At 40.4% G+C, this 21,983-nt stretch overlaps 2 protein-coding genes across 2 annotated transcripts in view; one reads left to right on the forward strand and one right to left on the reverse strand.

Moving 5' to 3' along the window:
• The window catches only part of ARHGEF2 (Rho/Rac guanine nucleotide exchange factor 2), a 602,646-nt gene that overhangs the window by 553,299 nt on the left and 27,364 nt on the right, over window positions 1-21,983 (forward strand). The window lies entirely within an intron of this gene.
• ITGA10 (integrin subunit alpha 10) overlaps window positions 625-21,983 on the reverse strand; it is an 85,123-nt gene continuing 63,764 nt past the window's right edge. The window contains exons 19-30 of the mRNA XM_063439529.1: window positions 21,096-21,181; window positions 19,999-20,140; window positions 19,133-19,225; window positions 18,436-18,512; window positions 17,484-17,573; window positions 17,195-17,279; window positions 8,472-8,585; window positions 8,269-8,355; window positions 7,388-7,501; window positions 4,180-4,275; window positions 1,859-1,972; window positions 625-776 (exon numbers count right to left, since the gene is read on the reverse strand). Coding sequence (XP_063295599.1) covers window positions 702-776; window positions 1,859-1,972; window positions 4,180-4,275; window positions 7,388-7,501; window positions 8,269-8,355; window positions 8,472-8,585; window positions 17,195-17,279; window positions 17,484-17,573; window positions 18,436-18,512; window positions 19,133-19,225; window positions 19,999-20,140; window positions 21,096-21,181 — 1,173 coding nt within the window. The 3' untranslated portion in view covers window positions 625-701. The remainder of the gene's footprint in view (window positions 777-1,858; window positions 1,973-4,179; window positions 4,276-7,387; window positions 7,502-8,268; window positions 8,356-8,471; window positions 8,586-17,194; window positions 17,280-17,483; window positions 17,574-18,435; window positions 18,513-19,132; window positions 19,226-19,998; window positions 20,141-21,095; window positions 21,182-21,983) is intronic.

A 21,983-nucleotide genomic window follows, 5' to 3' on the forward strand; every position in this document is an offset into this window, starting at 1 on the left:
TTAGGCAAAAGGTAAGTAAAGCAAATTATCGGATATGGTAGTTTGAGATATTTCTCCCCTCCCCCACCCCCTGATTAATTCCCTCTCCATCTTTGCCAATAAAATTCTGGTTTCCCCCAATTCTAAATGTTTCTGAAAACCATTAGTGAAATTGGCTGTGTATCTTTTTATCATGGTAATCCTTGAAGGACCAAATATATCATGTCCCTGGTTCCTCGCCCTGGAATCAACCAGTAGTCTACGGGGACAGAAAAAATACAAGGCATGAAAGGCTTGAAATTCTACATTTTCCCAGTGGTATGACAGGACTAGAATGCTTCTTGGCCATTAACATTTCTTTAAGTCACTACTTTGGTACATTTGTGCTTCTGGAACTGCTGGTTATGGGAGAAGGTCCTTCCTTAGAATTTCTGCATCCAGCTTTCTCTTTGCCATGTCTTCTTATTCAATCCCGATGATATTGTGACGCGTTGGTTGGTCACCTTCTGCCAAGCACTGCTTCAGACTCGACTCTATTGTAATTACGATCCAGCTGCTTCAGTACTATTTTTATATCCTGTAGAAGAAGATTACCCAATAGCAGGGATTTCTCCATAATAAGTCATTAAATAAGGTCCTGTCTTGATCATCACCCAACCGGGCTGGCAGAGAAGAGTCTGTGATTGATCTTATGCGCTCTTTTCCAGGAGTAATGGTTGTGGTCATTGGTCTTGCTTATCTGTTTCTTCCTTCTCTTTCTCCTCCTCTCCTTGGGTCTTCCTTGTGAAAAAGCCCAGCTAAAAACAGGAGGGAAAGTGGGCAAAATCAAAAGTTACCAATAGTCTGCAACAAGATCATGATTTTCAGGTGTTTTTGCTTAAAAACATTTTGTAAAATAATTGATTATTTGTTTGGATTGCTTTCCCCAATGCATGTACAGTGATATTCCTAAGACCCGTCCTGTTGGTAGCACCCAAGGACTAAAATTGCCACCAACCAAGGACAGCAAATCAAGATGCACCAGGTGGAACCAAAGTCTTTGAAGGAATCTCTTCACCATATGTGAGTCTAAATCGGGGGGCCCCAAAAGGTAGATCTCCAGATGTTTAAGCATTCTAAAGGCATGCAAGGGAGTTGTAGTTCTACAACATCTGGGGATCTACCTACTAAGCTCCCCTGGTCTAGGTTAGCCTTGCTAATGGCTTATCTCTCTCGTTATGTACTTTGTACAGAGGGTTTTACCAACTAGCTAGATGAATTCCTTAGATATTGTTTTATTGGAGTGCTTAGCAGTTTATGGTTGAACTGGAAAGGACATTATAACAAGGGAAGTGTCCTGGGAACTCATCTGTATGTTGCAAAATCGTAACAGCTGTAAGATGATATTGCAAACTGTGAATAGATATGGGTAGTGTGTGGTCTTTATCTGACCTTGAAGGATGGTGTAGATACAATATAGATAGTTTGTAATGAGCTGTGTTCATTACAGTTAGATATGGTCTCTGCCCCAAGCATGCTGTCCTCTGTATAATCGTTCTGGAAAATATTCAACAGACCCACCATTATTTAAAGGGAAACCACAAAACATCTCATTCTTTATTGTGATAATTGCGTTGAACGGGAGTGCAGTCTCGTATTCTAAATATTATGGATTTTCTATTTCTATTTCTCACCTTGATTTGCAATGTGCGCCCTGGTTTAAGTTGTCAGAACTGGATTGTGATGTAATTTTGCAAACTTTTAACATAAACTTAAAGGAAAACAGAGCATCCCAAAAAAGGTTATCAAACGTAATATGTGATTTTCCATGTTTTCTGTAATGGTGTAATATCTAGAGAATTGACAGTTCCCACGTTCGTTCAACACACTACACACTCACCTTCCATAGAATAAAGATGATTAGGGCCAGCAGTAGCAGCCCCCCGATAATACTGCCAATCAGAATCCACAAGGAGAGAGGGAGGAGGATGGGCTGAAGGATTTCCAGGACACTCTGCAAAAAAATAAATAAAAAAAAGAGTAAAACCACCTACTCAGGCTTTTACCATGACAATGTAGGTACCGGTAAGCCTTAATTTCTTTAGTAGCGTTTCTTTCATTTCAGTTTCTTTTTGTTTTATTGCTAAGGATTTAATGGATAAAAAGAAAAAAACCTTAAAATACTTATTTTCCCTCACCCCGACCCTCCTAGGCTGATATCAGCTCCTCACAGGAAGGGGAGGGACTGAAAAAAGGACAGGAACAGAGGCAGGGACCATGCCACCACTGGATGTTGGGTGCCAACATGCAGCCATTCACACAACTTGGACAAAACTGACACTAGACATCCGGATCTCTGCATTTAAACTTCCCGATGAATTAATTGAAAAACGTATCATTTTATTTCTATTTTTTGCTCTATTCTACACAAAGTTGTGATGGTGCTTAGAGTGGCCCTTTAAATCCATGGCCCACGTTGTGAGGAATACAGTTCTTCCTCGGACAGTATTGAGCACTTCATTTTTTGCTGACAGCTACTGTAACCAGATATAATTGGGCTAATCTGCACTATGATGAATTTGACAATTTCTGTTTAACTTTTTCACTGATATTTAGGATACAAAATAGGATTCTGCTTTCCCTTATTTTACACACTTCTTGAACACACTGCCAAAACAAATGGGCCTCTGAATTAAATCCAAGAATCTGGGCTGCATTCAGTAACGCACAGCGGGAAAAGGAAAACTTTCCCTTAGCAAGCGGATATAATAATCAAAATCGAATTATTGAAAGGGAATACGTCACTCACGTGATGGTAAGATTTCTTTACAATTGGTTTAAAGGAACACTATAGGGTTAGGTACACAAACATGTATTCCGGACACCATAGTGTTAAAACCACCATCTAGTCCCTCCACCCCTTACCTCCCTAAATACAGTAAAATCTTACTTGTATTCAAATCGGCAGCTGCTGCCTCTGCCCCTGATCTGCCTGCCTACAGCTGACATCATCAGATGTGATTCTGTAAGCCAATCAAAATGCCTACCCATAGGATTGGCTGAGACTGGCAAGGAGGCAGATCAGGGCAGAGCCAGCATGATTCAAACACAGGCCTGGCCAATCAGCATCTCCTCATAGAGATTAATTGAATCAATGCATCTCTATGATGAAAGTTCAGTGTGTGCATGCAGAGGGAGGAGACACTGAATGGCAGTCACACTGTGCAGCACTGCCCCAGGAAGCACCTCTAGTAGCCATCTGAGTAGTGGCCAGTGAAGATATCACTAGGCTGTAATGTAAACACTGCATTTTGTCTGAAAAGACAGTGTTTACAGCAAAAAGCCTGACGGTAATGATTCTACTCACCAGAACAAATTCAATAAGCTGCAGTTGTTCTGGTGACTATAGTGTCTGTTTAAGGAGCTTACTGGCTGTTCACACAAAAACTGGTTTATTCACTAAACAATAAATTGTACTAGAAATCCAAATGGAAAGATTAAAGATTTGAAGTGGTTGTGGTGCTTGGAGTCTGTATGTGTAGCATTTCACTTTGAAACGCTGCACATACAGAGATAAACCCTTCGCAGCCAGTGGTCCAACTCACCTCTGGGCAGCGTCATTAGCCAGTCAAAAAACACAATTCTAGTATGGTTAATTAAATTTTGTGCCGAATTGGCGTCTGACGTAACATCGAAATGCCTCCACTGCCCTCCCCTCCGTCGGTCCTCCCTGACATCCATTCCCTTCTGGCGAGTGGGAGTGATGTCGGGTAAGGAGGATTGGGTTGAGAGAGAATTTTGCCGTAGCAAGAGAAAATAGTTTTGTTTTGTTTTGATTGCGTTGGGAGTTGGACCAGCCCAAAAGGGGCTTCTACAACCAAAATCCGTGTTTTATGGAAGGGAAAAAAAAAAACTTTTAAGGCTAAAATAGTCAAACTGAGTTTGAGAGATTTTCCAAATTAAATAATTTTGTCTAAATTTAGCATTTTTGCATTCAGTTCACTACAGTTCAGTAAATAAACCCCTCGGGGCTGTAAACGAAAGTATTCCGGGAAAATTCTCCAGGTAAACTGTTTTCACTTCAACGCTTCACTTTTAATATCCCGACAATTCAAATTTTAGTGGATAACTCTGATGATATTTGTAAGTTCTGGGTAACGTTTCACGTGGTAATAAATGCCTATTTTTCTTTTTAATTTTTATGTTTAAGGATTTATGTACCTCCCTACGATGTCCTCCGCCGTCTGTGAAGTGGATACTGTCTTCCTTTATGTCAAGAGCGAACGTACTGACCACCTTGACTGACCGGAATTTTGCCTGTTTAATGAAGAAAATAACTTTATCAGACAGTCAGAAGATCAAATGCTTTTCTGATCAGGAACACGATTTAAACAAGTCAAACATCCGCTCATTGCAGTCACTGTTTAACCCCTTAAGGACACATGACATGTGTGACATGTCATGATTCCCTTTTAGTCCAGAAGTTTGGTCCTTAAGGGGTTAATTAACAACATGCTAAGTGTGGTAGTGGATTTAAATAGGACGACAAACATGGTTATTCAGTGAAGGGGGATTTCAAATGTTGGCCTAAAATAGCCAAACTGTAAACATAATTAGTTTTTTTCCCAATTCAGCAAATGTGTCCTAAAATCTAAAACTCACCTTAAACTCCTGACAATGCAGACTTTACTGAATAACCATGCATGCAATTATTCCAGAATTAAATTGTCTGAGAACGCCAAATTAGTTTTAATTTGTGGAACTGTAACATACAAAAACGTGGTCAACTGTCCCGCAAGATGGTTATAATAGCTGTGGCACACAATGGGTTAATGTTCCTCACAACCGCAGATACTATTTCCTCCCAATATATTATTCCCCCACCCCCTCCCCAGCCCTTCTTCTTTTTTTATTTTGTTTTATTTTAATTTTTTTGAGGGTGAGGTCATTTCTTCCTTAGAGAAAGGGGGAAAAAAAAATATCTATCCGGAATAAGTAATAAAGGAAGACATTGTTCAGAGTTGAAATGCCACTAGTTCGTTTTGGGGTTTCCTTCATTGTACATAAGAAGGTTATTACTGGAAGCAGAAGGCGGGGGTACAATTAATACTCACCCGTGGCATCTGCTGCATAGGGCAAAGGGGACAAGCGCCCCCATCTCCCCATCAGAATTTTGCTCTTTGCTTTAAGTAGTAACAGTGCCTATACTGGGTTTAACTCTCTAGTCACCCCTCTTTCTCAGTTCTAGACTCTAAATGTAAATCTGTCAATATATGTTTTATACACTAATATTACTATACTATATAATATCAATAAAGATTAAATCCTACATTTTATGTGTTTTGGTTTTATGGTAATGTATTCTGACCTCTCCTATAAATTGTCTTTTTATATATAAAATGTTTTTATGTGTCTCTCATATCGTGGGATTGTATTTTTGTTTGGGGATATTTTACTAAATTAGGAATTACAAACTTTAGGTGAAAATAGTCCATCATTGGTGGATTCGTGAATATCCTTGTTAAGAGTGGGTTACAGCTACCATCATATTCAGGCTGAACTGGTAAACTCACTATTGTAACGAGTGCTGGAAAAACTATACTCGTGCAATAGAGAAACCTTTCTAACATAGAGCTTTCCTGAGACTGTCCTCCTAAACGCCAAACATCATATGTATTGTTAGGGAGAAAGCTGCTTTTTCACAGTTAAAGGACCACTCTAGGCACCCAGACCACTTCAGCTTAATGAAGTGGTCTGGGTGCCAGGTCCTTCTAGGGTTAACCCATTTTTTTTTTTATAAACATAGCAGTTTCAGAGAAACTGCTATGTTTATAAATTGGTTAATCCAGCCCTCAAATCCTCTAGTGGCTGTCTCACTGACAGCCGCTAGAGGCGCTTGCGTGATTCTCACTGTGAAAATCACAGTGAGAGCACACAAGCGTCCATAGGAAAGCATTGTAAATGCTTTCCTATGCGACCGGCTGAATGCGCGCGCAGCTCTTGCCGCCCGTGCGCATTCAGCCGACGGGTAGGAACGGAGGCGGAGAGGAGGCGGAGAGCTCCCCGCCCAGCGCTGGAAAAAGGTAAGTTTTACCCCTTTCCCCTTTCCAGAGCCGGGCGGGAGGGGGACCCTGAGGGTGGGGGCACCCTCAGGGCACTCTAGTGCCAGGAAAAGGAGTGTTTTTCCTGGCACTAGAGTGGTCCTTTAATTTTGGCTCTAAAGAGGGCCACTTGTGGCATAGATAATACTTTGTTTCTAGGTAATTTAGGTCCCTCATTTATGTGACCCCATGCTGTATTGTGGGTTTGATAATGGATACAAATTAATGTAGCCAGTTCTAGGATATAGAACTATTAAAGTTATCACATACTTAAACAAGGATTTAAAATGTCACCATCCAATCAGAATCCTTGTCCAGTTGATTAAATGGGGCAGGAGTATATAATTGGAGCAATTTAGTCAGGAGGAGACAAGAATAGAAGCCTACTGGTAAATATTATATACAGACAGTATATGTGATTGTTAATCTGTTATATTTGTCTGTATACCTAGGCTTAATGCTTGCCTTGCTGCGAACTTGGTTTGTGACCTGATATTAAACATTGCATTGTTTAACCCCTTAAGGACACATGACATGTGTGACATGTCATGATTCCCTTTTATTCCAGAAGTTTGGTCCTTAAGGGGTTAAACCCAGCAGTCATTTAAAATCTCATTTAATGTTTGCCATCAACTTGGATTCTGTCAAATTAAAGGGACATTCTAAGTACCAGAACCATTACAGCTTAATGTAGTGGATTAAAGGGATTCTCCAGTGCCAGGAAAACATATGTTTTCCTGGCACTGAAGGACCCTCTAATGCCCCTCTACCTCCAACCCCCCATCCCAAGTTGTTGAAGGGGTTAAAACCCCTTCAGTGACTTACCGGAGTCCAGCGCCGATGTCCCTCGGCGCTGGGTCAGGCTCCGCCTATGCTCCTCCCCCGCCGTCAGACGGTGGGGAGACCTGCTGCACAGCCATTGGTGGGGGAGACCTAACGCACGCGCATTAGTCCTCCCCATATGAAAGCATTGAATAATGCTTTCAATGCTTTCCTATAGGGACTTCGGCAATGCTGAAGGTCCTCACATGGCGTGATGACGTCCAGCGTTGTTTTAAACCACTTTTCGTGTTCTATGAACATGGAAGTCTCCTCTAGTGGCTGTGAGAAAGGTGGGCAAGCGATTTCTTCAAAAGCTGCAATATATTAATTAATAATAATCATATTTAAGATGTTTTGATGATCGTGTTTAATATTTTTATTCAATCGTACCATTGATATAGTTTGGTTTTCCACCTGATAAATATCATTAATAAGAACAACATTTCCAATATGTATCGGTTAGGGTGCACCATACATTAAGGAGATATAAATGGATCCAAACCCACCTTCGCGAAGAACTGATTGTGAATGACTCTCAGTATTGAGATGGATATCTCACTATTCCGATGGAGTTTTGGTATCAGGCACGTTACTCTCTCACACCAGCTGTTACTGCAATTCTAAGCAAGAAAATGGACAAGAACATTCTTGAGAAGACATTGCCACCAAACCCACCACCAGCAATTTCAACCTTCAGCTGTTGAGGGCTTCAAAACCATTTCCCAAGATTAGTTAGCAAGTCTGTCAGTACACCGTTATATTTGTCTGCTTGTGAGATTTTGTTTTCTAAATCTGATTTACCCGTATAGATATTTTGTATCATTGGCTACCTGTATAGTACAAGGCTAATTCACCAAAGTGTGAATTGTCGGACATTCAACGTGAATTTAAACTTGTATTCTAAAACCGCCAAACTGAGATGAGAACCCAGCTACAGGAACCGCTTTAACTTAAACTCTCACAGGGTTAATGAGATTAAAAGTGAATTTCAAATTTAAGGCCAGAGTAGCTAAATGGAAAGAATAGTTGAATTTGAGATTTTGTCAGTTTCGGCAATTTTAACCTTCATTTTCATTTCATCTAGAATTCTCACTTCAGTGAATGTCCTTGTAGATTTCTGCTTGAGTTTTACTAAATTCACAGCTAAAACACTAAAATGGATCAAATCGAAAACAGAATTGTATAACTGTAACAGAAAATTTTGAATAAAAAAATAAATTTAAAAAAAATCTTCCGCTCATATATAATCACTACTCGGATATCTTAGTCAAAGGTTTGAAATTTAATGACCATTTCATTGTAAATCTCTTTAGTGAATAGAACCCCAAAGATTTATGATTATACGATAACAATATGATAGCGAAACTTTTTGGGGTCTTTAATTCACCAGAATGTCCGTGTGTAGAAGATCGTCTTGATGGAATGGTGACACAGCTTTCTTCGGCCTTGTCATGTTGGAAATCATACAAGTGGCCTTCAAGGGACACAGAGAGAAACATGAAACATTTAGAGCAGGAAGTTAAAAAAAAATCAAAACCATATATAAATAATCACATCTGATAATCCACTCATATCAATAAAGTTTCTTACGTTGTCAACAATTATTCTGCTGATGGACAGGAAGTATAAACTCCCATGAGCCATTGCCGGGCTGTGGATGTGCACGGATACATTGTGGAGGGGGTAACAGTCAACATACTGGATCTAAAGGAAAAAAAGTTACATAAATGACACAAAGTATAACTGATGAATGATATTCGGTTACGTATAGTCCCGACCAATTCCGATATTTTGACCTTAAATTTGGAACTCACTTTGAATTCACTGCAAATCTCATTTTAGCGATAAACCTTATCAGTGCAGTCTGATAGATGGGGTGCTTTGCTGCTCCTGTGATACTGATTGCAAATTGAATGGGGCGGGGCTTGAAAATGATTAATGATTGCGTAATGCAGCTTAGCAATGGTATATAGGACAGTGTAATCAGGAAAGGGTTCATGGTTGGCCAGTGCAGCCACTCCAGGGTTAATAATTGGGCGGTGCCATCAGGAAAGGGTTAATGCTTGGGTAGAGTGGCCAAGAAGGGGTTAATGTTATCATTGGACCCAGGTGTTATTGATTTCTGATTGGACGGGGGTGGAGACCAGATCTATAAATCAAATCAACCCATGGTGGGTGGGTATGTGGTGTGAGAGGAGGGGGACGTTTTATTTGGCTTCCATCACTTTTTACTCTGCGTGTGTTTCAGTACAGGATCCATCCCTGAGTGTGTCTGTGTGGTTCAGGTAAGAAACTTTCCTTTCGTTTAGTAGTTACATGGGCTGACAGGAGTGTTTTATTAACTGTTTGTGTGCCAGAGAGAGAGAAAATATTAACTGTTTGTGTGCCAGGAGGGTGTTACAGTAACTATTTGTGTGCCAGATATTAAGGTTAACTGTCGAAGTGCCGCAGACTTGTTTTATTAACCGTCTGCCTGCCAGAGTGATGCAATGTTTACTATTTGCCAGAGAGAGATAATATGAACTACTTGTGTGCCAGAGGGTTACAGTGTTAACCATTTGTGTGCCAGAGAGATACAATAGTAACTGTTTGTGTCACACATCCCTATTAACTTATTGGACACTTTTAATTATTAACCCTATAAACGCCAATGGTGTGTTATAGTGTGTTATCATTGTCCCAGCTGGAGAAACCAACCCAGTGATAACCCATTATTAATTAATTTGGTAGATATTACACACCATCACGGTTATTTATCAATGTGAGAATTAAAGGGACACTATAGTCACCTGAACAACTTTAGCTTAATGAAGCAGTTTTGGTGTATAGAACATGCCCCTGCAGCCTCACTGCTCAATCCTCTGCCATTTAGGAGTTGAATCCCTTTGTTTATGAACCCTAGTCACACCTCCCTGCATGTGACTTGCACAGCCTTCCATAAACACTTCCTGTAAAGAGAGCCCTATTTAGGCTATCTTTATTGCAAGTTCTGTTTAATTAAGATTTTCTTATCCTCTGCTATGGTAATAGCTTGCTAGACCCTGCAAGAGCCTCCTGTATGTGATTAAAGTTCAATTTAGAGATTGAGATACAATTATTTAAGGTAAATTACATCTGTTTGAAAGTGAAACCAGTTTTTTTTCCAAGTCTCACTTCAGGTAATAACCCTATATAAGGATTCCAGCAGTCCGGGGCAGGGGGATAATTCCGTTAATCGGCCAGGCGTGTAATTACTGCACGGAAGTGGTGTTTCCATGTGATCGTATTGCTATTTCTTATAAGTTGGAGAAGGTATAGATAGAAACCTCGCTTTTGGCAACAGATATCCCCTATACATTATTATACATTTATGGTTCCACCCAGCACCGTATGAAATTCGAAAACTGATGTTGACAGATCTGTCCTTCAGAATAGATTGAACAACACCTATACATTAAATTCCTTAGTTAACCTCTATCACTTCCACTGGAAGACTATTCCACTATCCTTTCTAAATCATGGCTTTACTGCTCCCACTAGAAAGCTATTCCATGTATCCACTACCCTTTCTATATCACTGATTGTTACATTGAAATACAAATGGCAAAGTTTATAAAATAGATAAACTGGCAAAAAAACATCTAGTTCAGCTAAAATAACCGCTTGACTATTTTAGGCTCAATTTTGTCTTTCATATTTTTTTTTTTTTTTTTTTTTTTTTTTAACAAATGAGTTTTAGTGAATACGCCACCTAGTCTTTACCGCTTTCACTGAAAGACTACTTTGGATGTCTGGACGTAGAGCATTTGGAGGTGTAGGCAAGAAATAATTAACATGTAAAAGCATATAAAAAGTCTGAAAAAGCAGGGTGTGTTAAACAGACCTGTTTATATAGGATGGGAGGGGGGGCGGCGGCGAGAACACCATCCCCAAACGCCTGGCAGACGCCTTGTTAGCCTTGTTTTTTTAGGGCCCCCGGCGGGCGGCTGTGCATGTTGTTGCCGGCGGCGAGGGAGCTCTGTCCTCTGTCCTCTACGGCAGCGCAAATCCAAAATACATCACTGGCTATGGGTGTGTATTTAGGAAAAGGCAGGACTAGCTTAGACTGTGCAGAGTAACATTGTACCCTCAGCAAAAGCCTGGGCCAGAATGCATTTTCAATGTGTCTAATATAATGATAACATAATTTTTACTGTCATTTCTCCTACAGTGCTTGAGCAGGGGGTCTACAACTCATCATGTTTGTGATTTGGTATTTTATTTAATGTTGTTACATACAGCTCTCTAGGGTCCTATTACCATTTTTTCTACTGGCACATTACGTAACGGGAAAAACAAGGAAGTATTCCGCGCTTATCAAATACTGATGCAGTTCCAAAAGGCAGCTTAATCACCGGAACCGTGGTCTCTTGTCCCGGAGAAAATCATATGAGAAGACCTAGGGTATGTCCTTGATGTATTGGTAAGAAAAATGGAAAGGTATGGAAAAACTGGTCAGTATAAGCGCTCAATATCCTATAATTAGCAGCAAATCGCCAACAAGCGGGGGTTTCTCCATCCTTGAAGTAGATAGTAAAGATAACAGACAGGAGGTGATCAGCGGCTAAGATTATATATACAGATGATCTTAGTATATGAATCTATAAGTACAAACAGATTATGGTGCAGTACAGTAGATGTTTGTGAAGGGAGCACAAATGGGCAAAAGTTTACACTCACACTTTTTAGAGTTGTCTCAGCTCTATTATGAAGGCTTGGACGGAATAATCCCCGTCTATGGATATAAGTGAAGGGTCTCTGGAGCTGGTTTTCAGGATGGAGTAGGTATTTGTGAAAAAAGATAAAATAGGAAATCCAATGGTATATACAAACAATTGGTATTGATGGAGGAAAATATCCTACTCACGTCACCCAGAGCAATGTCCTGCTCTGGTATGAAGAACTTGAGGTGGAACAATCCCCACCTAGGGATATATGCTGGAACCGGAAGAATACGGGCTGTATGAAGGATGTACTGCACAGGTGATGATGTATAAAATAGTAGGTTTATTAAATAAAAATCTGGAAATAACAGCTATATAAGTAAAAACAAACTGTGGATAAAATTTCGCCAAAGACTTTCTCAAAAGTAGGTCCTTTTTATCCTTCATACAGCCCTCATCATCCTTCCGGTTCCAGCATATATCCCTAGGTGGGAATTGTTCCACCTCAAATTCTTCATACCAGAGCAGGACATTGCTCTGGGTGACGTAAGTAGGATATTTTTACCTCCAACAATACCAATTGTTTGTATATACTATAAAATTTGATTTCATATTTTGTCTTTTTTCACATGTACCTACAACAACTGGTGACTTAATGTCTTGTAATGTCATACATAGATAAATAATAATGTAAATTAGCATGTCCAGTATTGTTTTCCCAAAGAAAGGTGGCAACTCTAACTGCCATTAATGTTAAGGCGAGGGTCCGTCTCAGGTCTAGAAATATATTGGCCATATGTCTAGTACAATAAATCCATAAAATTAAAACTCTCATATTTGGCATGATGGAGTCGGTTTAATCATGGCGGCTGGAGGACGTGGACAGTGTTTACTCATATTGTGGTAGAGGTTCGTGGTCCCCGGCTCCAGTAATGATATAGCAGAGCTTTTCTCCCCTTCACACCATTCCATCAGCTGAGCCGTCTTGGCCAATCACTGCCCTGATCTCTGATATTATGCAGGAAGCATAGCTCAATTCATGTCAGTGGTTGGGGCAGTGAATGGCTGAAAGCGCTCAGCCGATGCTCTGACAGGCCCTGTCTGCAACCCCTGGTATTACATGAAGCGGGGAGGCCGGGGCTTCAGGCAGCTGGGGACAGAGAATCTCTGGAAAAACGTTGAGTAAACCAGGATACAGGACCCAGCACCCACAAACTCCAAGCACCATAACTACTTAATCAGTCAAAGTAGTTATGGTGCCTAAAGTGTTCTTTTAAACCTGCATCCACAGACCGCAGTACCCCCACACTGAGCTGTATAACTCCAAATTATACAATTGGATGTGTACTTTCTCTCTCAGTATAGCACAAGACTCTTGGGTAACAATGTGCCAAAATCACAGCTGGGGCTTCTCGGGATAATACTTGTGGAACCAGCCTGATGCAGCACCCCTGTAGTAAATAATCCTAACAGTGCGAGATTCGCCCACTCTGAAAATGGTTCACCATACAGTTTATTAAGAAATGGGACCCTTTCCTGCAAACAGCACTATATTGAGAACGACCTATTAGCAAGTGACTTTTGACATGGCTAATTCTGAGACCATGTGCATTCTAGTTTATAACCACCAGGAGGCAGCAACCTGACACATTGGATACTCTAGCCCAGGCATAGGCAACCTTCGGCACTCAAGATGTTTTGGACTACACCTCCCATGACACTTTGCCAGCACTATAGCTGTAAGAGCATTATGGGGGATGAAGTCCATAACATCCGGGGTGCCGAAGGTTGCCTACCCCTGCTTTGATTATATCCCACCTGATTACACAGATTCAACATACCTATAACCGAAGTTACACTATTTTCATGTGACGCTCCATTCCTTTTACATTTGAAAGTTTTGTCAAATGACATTTGGCAACTATCCAGTTTAGTCCAGTCCAGGCACAGCCAGGGCAAACTATGCAAATGAAACATTTTCTCATCTCCTCCTTAAGCTTTCGCTATGGTGGCTGCCAGATGTAAAGGGCAGAGCAATGATTGACAGGGAGCAAAGATGGAGGCACCCAGTTGCAGGATACAGAGGTGTGGATTAATTTAAAGTTTTTTCACACCTCGCAAATACATATTTATTAGAGATAAGTAGAAGTAAAAATACTGGAAAAAAAATCCGCCTTGGATACAAAATGTACTAAAGCTAAAAAATAGGTTGATTTGGTAATTTTGAAGAGCTTAATCCTAACTGGAGTTAACAAATAAATAATAAAGACGAGCTCCACCACTGGTAAAACATCCCTTTTATTAAATATATTAAAATCTTATAGATGTAAACTAAAGTTGGGGAAAGAATCAACACTGCCCGATAAGTACTTGCATTGCATCCAATGTTAAAGAGTAAGGGGCTATACAATTTGTAATCTGACACAATACTGGTTTGCTGTCGAGATAATTAAAGGGACACTATAGTCACCTGAACAACTTTAGCTTAATGAAGCAGTTTTGGTGTATAGAACATGCCCCTGCAGCCTCACTGCTCAATCCTCTGCCATTTAGGAGTTAAATCCCTTTGTTTATGAACCCTAGTCACACCTCCCTGCATGTGACTTGCACAGCCTTCCATAAACACTTCCTGTAAAGAGAGCCCTATTTAGGCTTTCTTTATTGCAAGTTCTGTTTAATTAAGATTTTCTTATCCCCTGCTATGGTAATAGCTTGCTAGACCCTGCAAGAGCCTCCTGTATGTGATTAAAGTTCAATTTAGAGATTGAGATACAATTATTTAAGGTAAATTACATCTGTTTGAAAGTGAAACCAGGTTTTTTTTCATGCAGGCTCTGTCAATCATAGCCAGGGGAGGCGTGGCTAGGGCTGCATAAACAGAAACAAAGTGATTTAACTCCTAAATTACAGATAATTGAGCAGTGAAATTGCAGGGGAATGATCTATACACTAAAACTGCTTTATTTAGCTAAAGTAACTTAGGTGACTATAGTGTTCCTTTAATATCTCCGACTTCACTTGTAGTAAAGGATAAAGGTAATATTGCAAAAAATAAAATAAGTTCCACAGTATTGTAAACTTGTATAATTGAAGACAAGACACAATGTTCACATTATGACCATAGTTTTAAATTAGCCACTATTGGACGGAAGATTTTATGGTACGGAATTGGAATAGATGCTTGGAAAGACTGTCTATTTAGTTAGTCTATAAATGAAAGCCAGAGTTTTATAAATCTGACTACACCAGCATAATTAGAAACGCTCTGTACTTGTAACAACTAGACTGTAATGAATGGTTATCAATGTGAATAAATGTCAATATAAGACCTATAAATGCTTGAAATATCTAGCAGGAGATGGAATCTCACAATTGAGATAGAATCAGAAGATAACCAGCGAGAGATGAGATTTCCAAGCGCTCTACTAAGAAAGATTAAGGTGAGATGTCACCAGGAATAGAACCTTGTGACAGAAGATACCGTGTCACATGAGGCAGGGCCTCTCCATTCCAGCTAGGACCAAAAAGAGATTGTGATACAGACCGAGTGTCATGCTGAGAGATCTGCCTGGCCTATCTAGATAAGTCTTTGTTATCAGGGTGGACATGCACAAAGGGGGAAAGGAACTGTAACAAAAAATAAAATAGTAGATTGTGTACCGAGTGTTTAAAAACACTGTTAAATAAAGTCAGTTGCTCCTCTACTTGCAGCAATAAGAAGCTTGTTTGTCTCGTTCTTGAAGTAAGTATTTATTTCTACGGTCATCTTTCACCCTTGATAGTGTTACTAGTTCAGTAATGGCCAGTGGCCCTTAGCGGTAGAATATCCTGTAATATCCAGTCAGCTCTGCAGTATTCCTGCATTGCCAGTTGATACGCTACCAGAGCCGAGGACTAGCATTTAGTGTGGCAGCAGGTTAGGCAAAAGAATCCCATGGACAATAGCATGCCTGGACTGGTACACCTACAGTCAGAGGTGTATTTTGGATTTGTGCTGCCCTAGGCACAACTAAATTCAGGCACCCCCAAAATCTAAATCCCCCCCCCCCCCCCCCCCAATTCGTGTCAAGGCCATTTTTTTGACTGACAGACACATGCACTGATATACACTCACTGACAGATACAGTCATTGGCACACAGTGTTTAACCAACACACACTTTCACTGACAGACACACACTGGCACACCCACTCACTGACAGGCACACACTCTCAGATACACATAAAATTACATACACACACTCACAGGCACACCCATTCTCACTCACAGACACACACCGACAGCTACACTCACTCACTCACAGTAAGGTGGACAGCCTCAGAACACAAGGCAAACAAGGCATTTGTCTGGGAGCTTGGGGTGGCATTTTTTGGTGCCGCCCTAGGCAAATGCCTTGTTTGTCTTGTGGTAAATACATCCCTGCCTTCAGTGCCAGAGACACCAGGGCCGTATTGTCACAAGCCTCTATCAATAATGGAGATAACCTAAAGACTTACTGATAAAAATCTAGCATACGCAGGACTAAGTCTGCACAACAATTTTATTTTTGAGACAAAAATCACTGAGATGTTGCACAGTAGGTGTTTTGGTTGGTTACCTTTTAAACATCTCCTTTTATATTTGTTATTAATTACTTAGTATTTTTGTGTCAGACTATGTACGGTCTGTTATTATTAATTTTATTTATATAGCGCCAGCAAATTCCGCAGCGCTGCACAATGGGTAGACTAACGGACATGTAATTGTAACCAGACAAATGGACGCACAGGAACAGAGGGGTTAAGGGCCCTGCTCAAAGAGCTTATGGGAGGGAGTGGGGTATAGTGACACAAAGGGTATAAGTAGGGGTAATGAAATGGGTTGCTAGAAAAGTATTCACTGGGAACTTGGGTTATTTTTGACAGTTGCAGGAGAGGAGTCATTGGGGAAGGAGGGTGGGAATGAAAACCCGCTAACAATTTAAATGATATGCTTTCCCGAAGAAGTGTTTTCAAAGATTTTTTGAAGGAGTGGAGACTGGGTGAAAGTCTAACGGAGAAGGGAAGGGAGTTCCACAGAAGAGGTGCAGCCCTGGAGAAGTCTTGGAGGCGAGCATCAGATGTGGACAGAGGATATACGTAGGTCTTCGGCAGAGCGCAGGGGCCTCGACCAGACATACGTGTGTATTAGGGAGGATAGGTAGGTTGGAGCAGCATTATGTAGGGACTTGTAAGCAAGCACCAAAATCTTAAATTGAGCCAATGGAAGCCAATGCAGGGACTGACAGAGGGGGAAGAGTGGGAGATGCGGGCGGACAGGAAAATGAGCCTCACCGCCCCATTCATTAAAGATTGCAGAGGTGAAGTCTGGGAACAAGTAAGACCACTAAGACGGGAATTGCAGTAGTCAAGGCGAGAAAGAACTAGAGGATGTTGCAAAGTTTTTATAAAACCATTCCCAATTTTTTTTTGGCATTTGCAATTTCCAAACAGTTTGCTTGTTATGATGCCCTAACCAGTTCCCTGATCTGACCTTGTTCCTTCTATCGAACTCTTCCCAGATTATTATTTACCGATAAACACTTGACCACTTCCCTGAAACTGATGCAGGACTGTATTACATATGCAGTTATCTCACCAGCTCTCCGCAATACCTTGAAATTAGTCCTGAACTCCGGACCTTGGCGGTGGTGGAACGTCCAACTTGGTTGCACCTCATATCGATTGAGAGTGGACCCGCTGTAAACCAGAGACAGGAATAGACACATGGTAATAACACAACCAGTGGAGGTTTCTTTCCTATTTATACTATGATGGGAAGAAGGAATCTGGGTTTCCAGATAATTTGATAAACTTTACATGTACTACTAGACTAAATTTCCTGGTACCATTGGCGAGGTTCTTGCCAAATCATGCTGTAATTTGTGAGATGCCTACCCTTACCTTAACATAAAGAGTTCTGGCTCGTATCGGACACTGGCTGTGAGCTGAGCCATGTTGTCATGTAGAGTCTCATTAATTTCAATATTTTCACTACCAGAAAGAAAAAAATAATTCTGTTTATGTACAACATAGTCTTTTATAGTCTTTATACATAATATAGTTGTTGGAAGGTGTCACATGTGCATTCATGGTAATCTAATATAAGGACATTTTTTTTTTTTTTTTTTTGTGCGTCACAATTTATCTGTTCATCACCAGCCCATCTTTTGTGGAACATGACTCCCATCATGCAAAGTACTTGAAGGAGTAAAACAGAAGCCATGCATACCAGACGTGTCACTAAGGTTTAGCGGGATGGCTCCTTGTGGTCACTATTTCATAAAGGTTGAGCAAAGCTAGTTGAAAATTCTGTAATTTATAGGAATGATGTCACCCCATGAAATATGGAGGTTGAAATCATCTGTCTGATATAGTTCATGATATTATAAGAAACATTGCTCGTAAAATATATCTTGTTTTATAGAAGCTGCTGTTTATCCTCTTGTATTTACAATTGCATTGACCCATCAATAAATAACTTCCAGCCCACAAGTAACAAGGAGGTGCCATGATAGTGTTTAATTGTCAGGATTGGGCATAGATCAGATATACTGTATCTTTGGGTTAATTTTGTTTAGATGGGACATTATAGTCACCAGAACAACTACAGCTTATTTAATTTGTTCTGGTGAGTAGAATCATTACCTTCAGGCTTTTTGCTGTAAACACTTACTTAGATAAGGGGCAAAGGCAGCAGCTGCAGACTTGAATGCAAGTAAGAATTTACTATATACCAGGTTTGATTTTACAGATCCCCAGATTAAAACACCTATCCTGTGTTACTTCTGTAGCCTGCGTAGTTATTAAATCGGCAAACGTGTCTCTATGTTATTTTTTCACAGTGCATTATTACCTGTTGGCATTAAGTCTTATCTGCACTCGATTCAGGAGAGAAGTACAGCTTAGTTCGAACTCCAAAACGAAAGAGACCTAGATAAATGGCAAGATATTAACATTAATATGGAACAATGGCTTAAACCCCTCCCCCTTTAAAGAGAACAAGAGTCTATCTACACGCTGTGCTAGTCTACTACCCCACAAATAGATTGATGTATATATGGAAGGGAGGTTTTGCCTGCTCCTACGACCATTCCGCTGCAGGGATGTCAAGGCAATATTTATTGGACAAACTGCAACGCTTGTGATCCATAGTTTGGCCGAGGCAAGTACAATGATGACAAACTGTGTTCTACCAAAGGAAGAGCTGAGATTGAGATGAACAATTATTATTAAAAAAGTAAATGCAAATTAGAAAAGATTATTTTTCACGAGTGCACAAGAGTATAACAGAAGATGTTGTCCAACTCCAAAAGTTTTGGTATCCAAGACCAGTTGTCCTCTCGCCTCATTTATTCAACTTACTCCTGGCTGCCTTCACCTGTCCCTAAGCCCCTGTCCTGTTTTATTTTTTTTCAACATTTTATACTTGTCATTCTGGCTTTTTTTTTTTTTGGAGAACAAACCGTAAGGTATGGGGTATTATAATGCTAAGGTTTTTTTTTTAATGTCAACCACAGCAAGCCAACATGTTATGAATCCACGTTTCTCACCTTTGCTTTAGACCTCAGTACAGGATAGTTCACACTGCAGGACCTTGTATTGGCTGATAAAGCCATGCACTCCACCTTAGTCTGGCTGTTTCCCTGTAACATAAAACCAGTTATTCTTTCATCAGTGTCCACCATGTTTATTGTATTTACGAGGCGCAAAAGGTACAATCCAGGAGGATGTGCCATCTGATTGGTACTGTCAATCAGGTCCAGCAATAACGGCTAGTGGTTTAGCAGAAACATGCATTTTGCAAGATTAAGTCTTCATTTTACTGGGAAAGTGCAAGAACAAAGACCCAATACTAAGGGACAAACGTGCTTCTGGAATCGGGAAACACATCAAACACCAGTTCCACAGAAATGTCAGCAAGTAATTAACAATGTGGTTCAAAGTTAAAACCTTTAATGTTATTGTATTTGGTGTCCATGTTGGAGATTTTAAAATGTTACAATAAAGTCTTAACTTTGAACCACATCCTTACAGGGTTTCTTCAGGCACCATCACCACTGATTGTGATTGGAAGTGGTTATGGTGCCTGGAGTCCACAAAATGGTTTGCCCTATTATCGCTGGATGGAACCAGGATATCCCTGGGATAATAACTACAGCAGGCTGTAGTGGCTATGATGATTAGGAGTAGCTCTTTTAATTACTTGCTAAAAGGTTCATGGAGTTGGTGTTTGACACGTTTGCGTAACTGCTGCTCAGTAAAGTATTGCTCTAGAATAGCGTAGTGTGAAACCAGTAGGAATTGCTAATAGCGATATGCTGCTTTTAATTAATTTGCACGTGCTTTAATTTTTATTATACCAGGAACCCTTCAGCTAACTGTCTTCCTCTAGAATCTGCTCCTGGTATCAAGTTACCTTTCCTGAAACACTGGAGAAGAGGAGATTTTTGGAAAACCAGATTCTCAAGCTGGTGTTGTAGGCATTCTCCTTTCTGTTCTCCAGCAGGACATCCACAGCCACCTTCTTCTTGTCTCTTCTAATAATATAGGGCTTTTCTCTGCAATAACCAAAGCAAGTAAACATGAAACCAGTACACCACCTAGATCTATTTGCCCACATTTGGTGAGTGAATTTCCTTCCACCTCCTCTCCTTAGAAGATAAACAAACATGCTTAGATTGTCAACTGGTTTTGGCAGGGCTCTCGAAACATACTGTTCCAGTATGACAATCATGTGAAGGGGTGGACAAATTGAGACATGGGTGGAGGAAAGGAGTGATAGAGAAATCATTGATGGAGAGATGGGTGTATTGGTGGAGAGATGACTGGATAGTTGGAGAAACGGAGAGGTGGATGGATAGACTGTTCTATAGAAAGATTGGTGGAGACACAGATGAATGGAGAAATGGGTGCATTGAGAGACAGATGAAGCAATGGACAAATGGAGGCAGGCCCAGAACTAGTGTAAAGCAGTACAGGTGGCCAGTGCTTTCAGAAGACCCCGGGGGTGCAATGTCCAGTTGCCAAGTGGAAATGGGGTGCCCAGAGCTTCCCACTCCTGTAAGTCACTCTTTAGAGTATTGCATCATGGGCCGTGGTAGAAGATTTTCTTTATCCTAACACTAGTCTGACACGGAGCTGCCAGCTGTTCACATTAAGGGGGTCGGGGAATAAGCAGCTTCTATTGGGTAAAATAAAGCAGATTCTCTACCACAGTCTCCGAGTCCACACTATAGAGAGGAGGGTAAAGACAAATTAAATTGTCAAATCATACTAAAAGGATTTTACTACTTACTGTGGCACACGACCAGAGCACTTATGTCACCATAATCACTACAGAGGGCTACTTGGAACTTTCCAATTAAGTTATGCGGAGTAATCTCTAATCTGTGATTAAATTTCTGCTTGTAATAGGAGATATGGGTGTTCAAGCTGAGGTATTTATGTGTTGGAGCATCTACCACAGTTTAAGATGCATCTCATCATGTATTGTATAATCTAGAAGCAGCTGACCTGGATCCAGAGACATCCATATGGGCCTTAAGAACCAAATCTGTGATACACTCGTTGTCTTCACCACAATCCTTGAAGAATGGAACCTGTAAGAGATATTGTAAGAGATACTGCAATCCTTTTCCTCACCAGTGGCATACAGGATAAATGAAAAGGGTTGTGGAGATGGTGTGACAGTAGTCACAATCACTGGGGGCACAAAGATGGACACTTTATGTAGGTCCCAAGATTGCTCCTATGTTTTAGTCACCCTGTGACCATTATAGGGACAGAGTGTGTTATTTGTTTGTTCGGTATTCTCCCCCTTTGTTTAACTTGCATAACCATCTAAAAGAACAACACCACTAGTATATACAGTGGAACTTCGGAACTCAAACGTAATACATTCCTGAAGGCTGTTCAAGTCCCGAAATGTTCGAGAATTGAATAAACATTCCCCATAAGAATTAATGTAAAATTTATTAATCCGTTCCAGACCGCCAATATACCAGCATTTGACATTTATATGTATGCATTAAAAATGCAGAGATCACTCTAATAATAAGCACCTTACCTTTATGTGAGTGGTTCCTGCCTTTCAACTTGCTAAAAATTTACTGTTGGCCATTATTACAATTATTTATATTAATTGTCTGACTTGAAAATGAGACCTAGCTCTTTGTTGTATGTTCCGGTACCGAACATAGTTTGCATAGCAAGACATTTGGCTCTTTGTTGTATGTTCCGGTAACAAGCCATTATTTTTTCCTCATGGCTCTTTGTTGTATGTTCTGGTACCGAGACAGTTTTTACTCTAAATTTTTGTTCGAATTGTTCGAGAACAGGACCGTTCAAGAGGTTCCACTGTATGTTCCATAGGAGAAGGTTTTCCCAGTTTTAAGATTGTGC

The sequence above is a fragment of the Pelobates fuscus genome, chromosome 13, assembly GCF_036172605.1.
Source record: "Pelobates fuscus isolate aPelFus1 chromosome 13, aPelFus1.pri, whole genome shotgun sequence".
Lineage (NCBI taxonomy): Eukaryota > Metazoa > Chordata > Amphibia > Anura > Pelobatidae > Pelobates > Pelobates fuscus.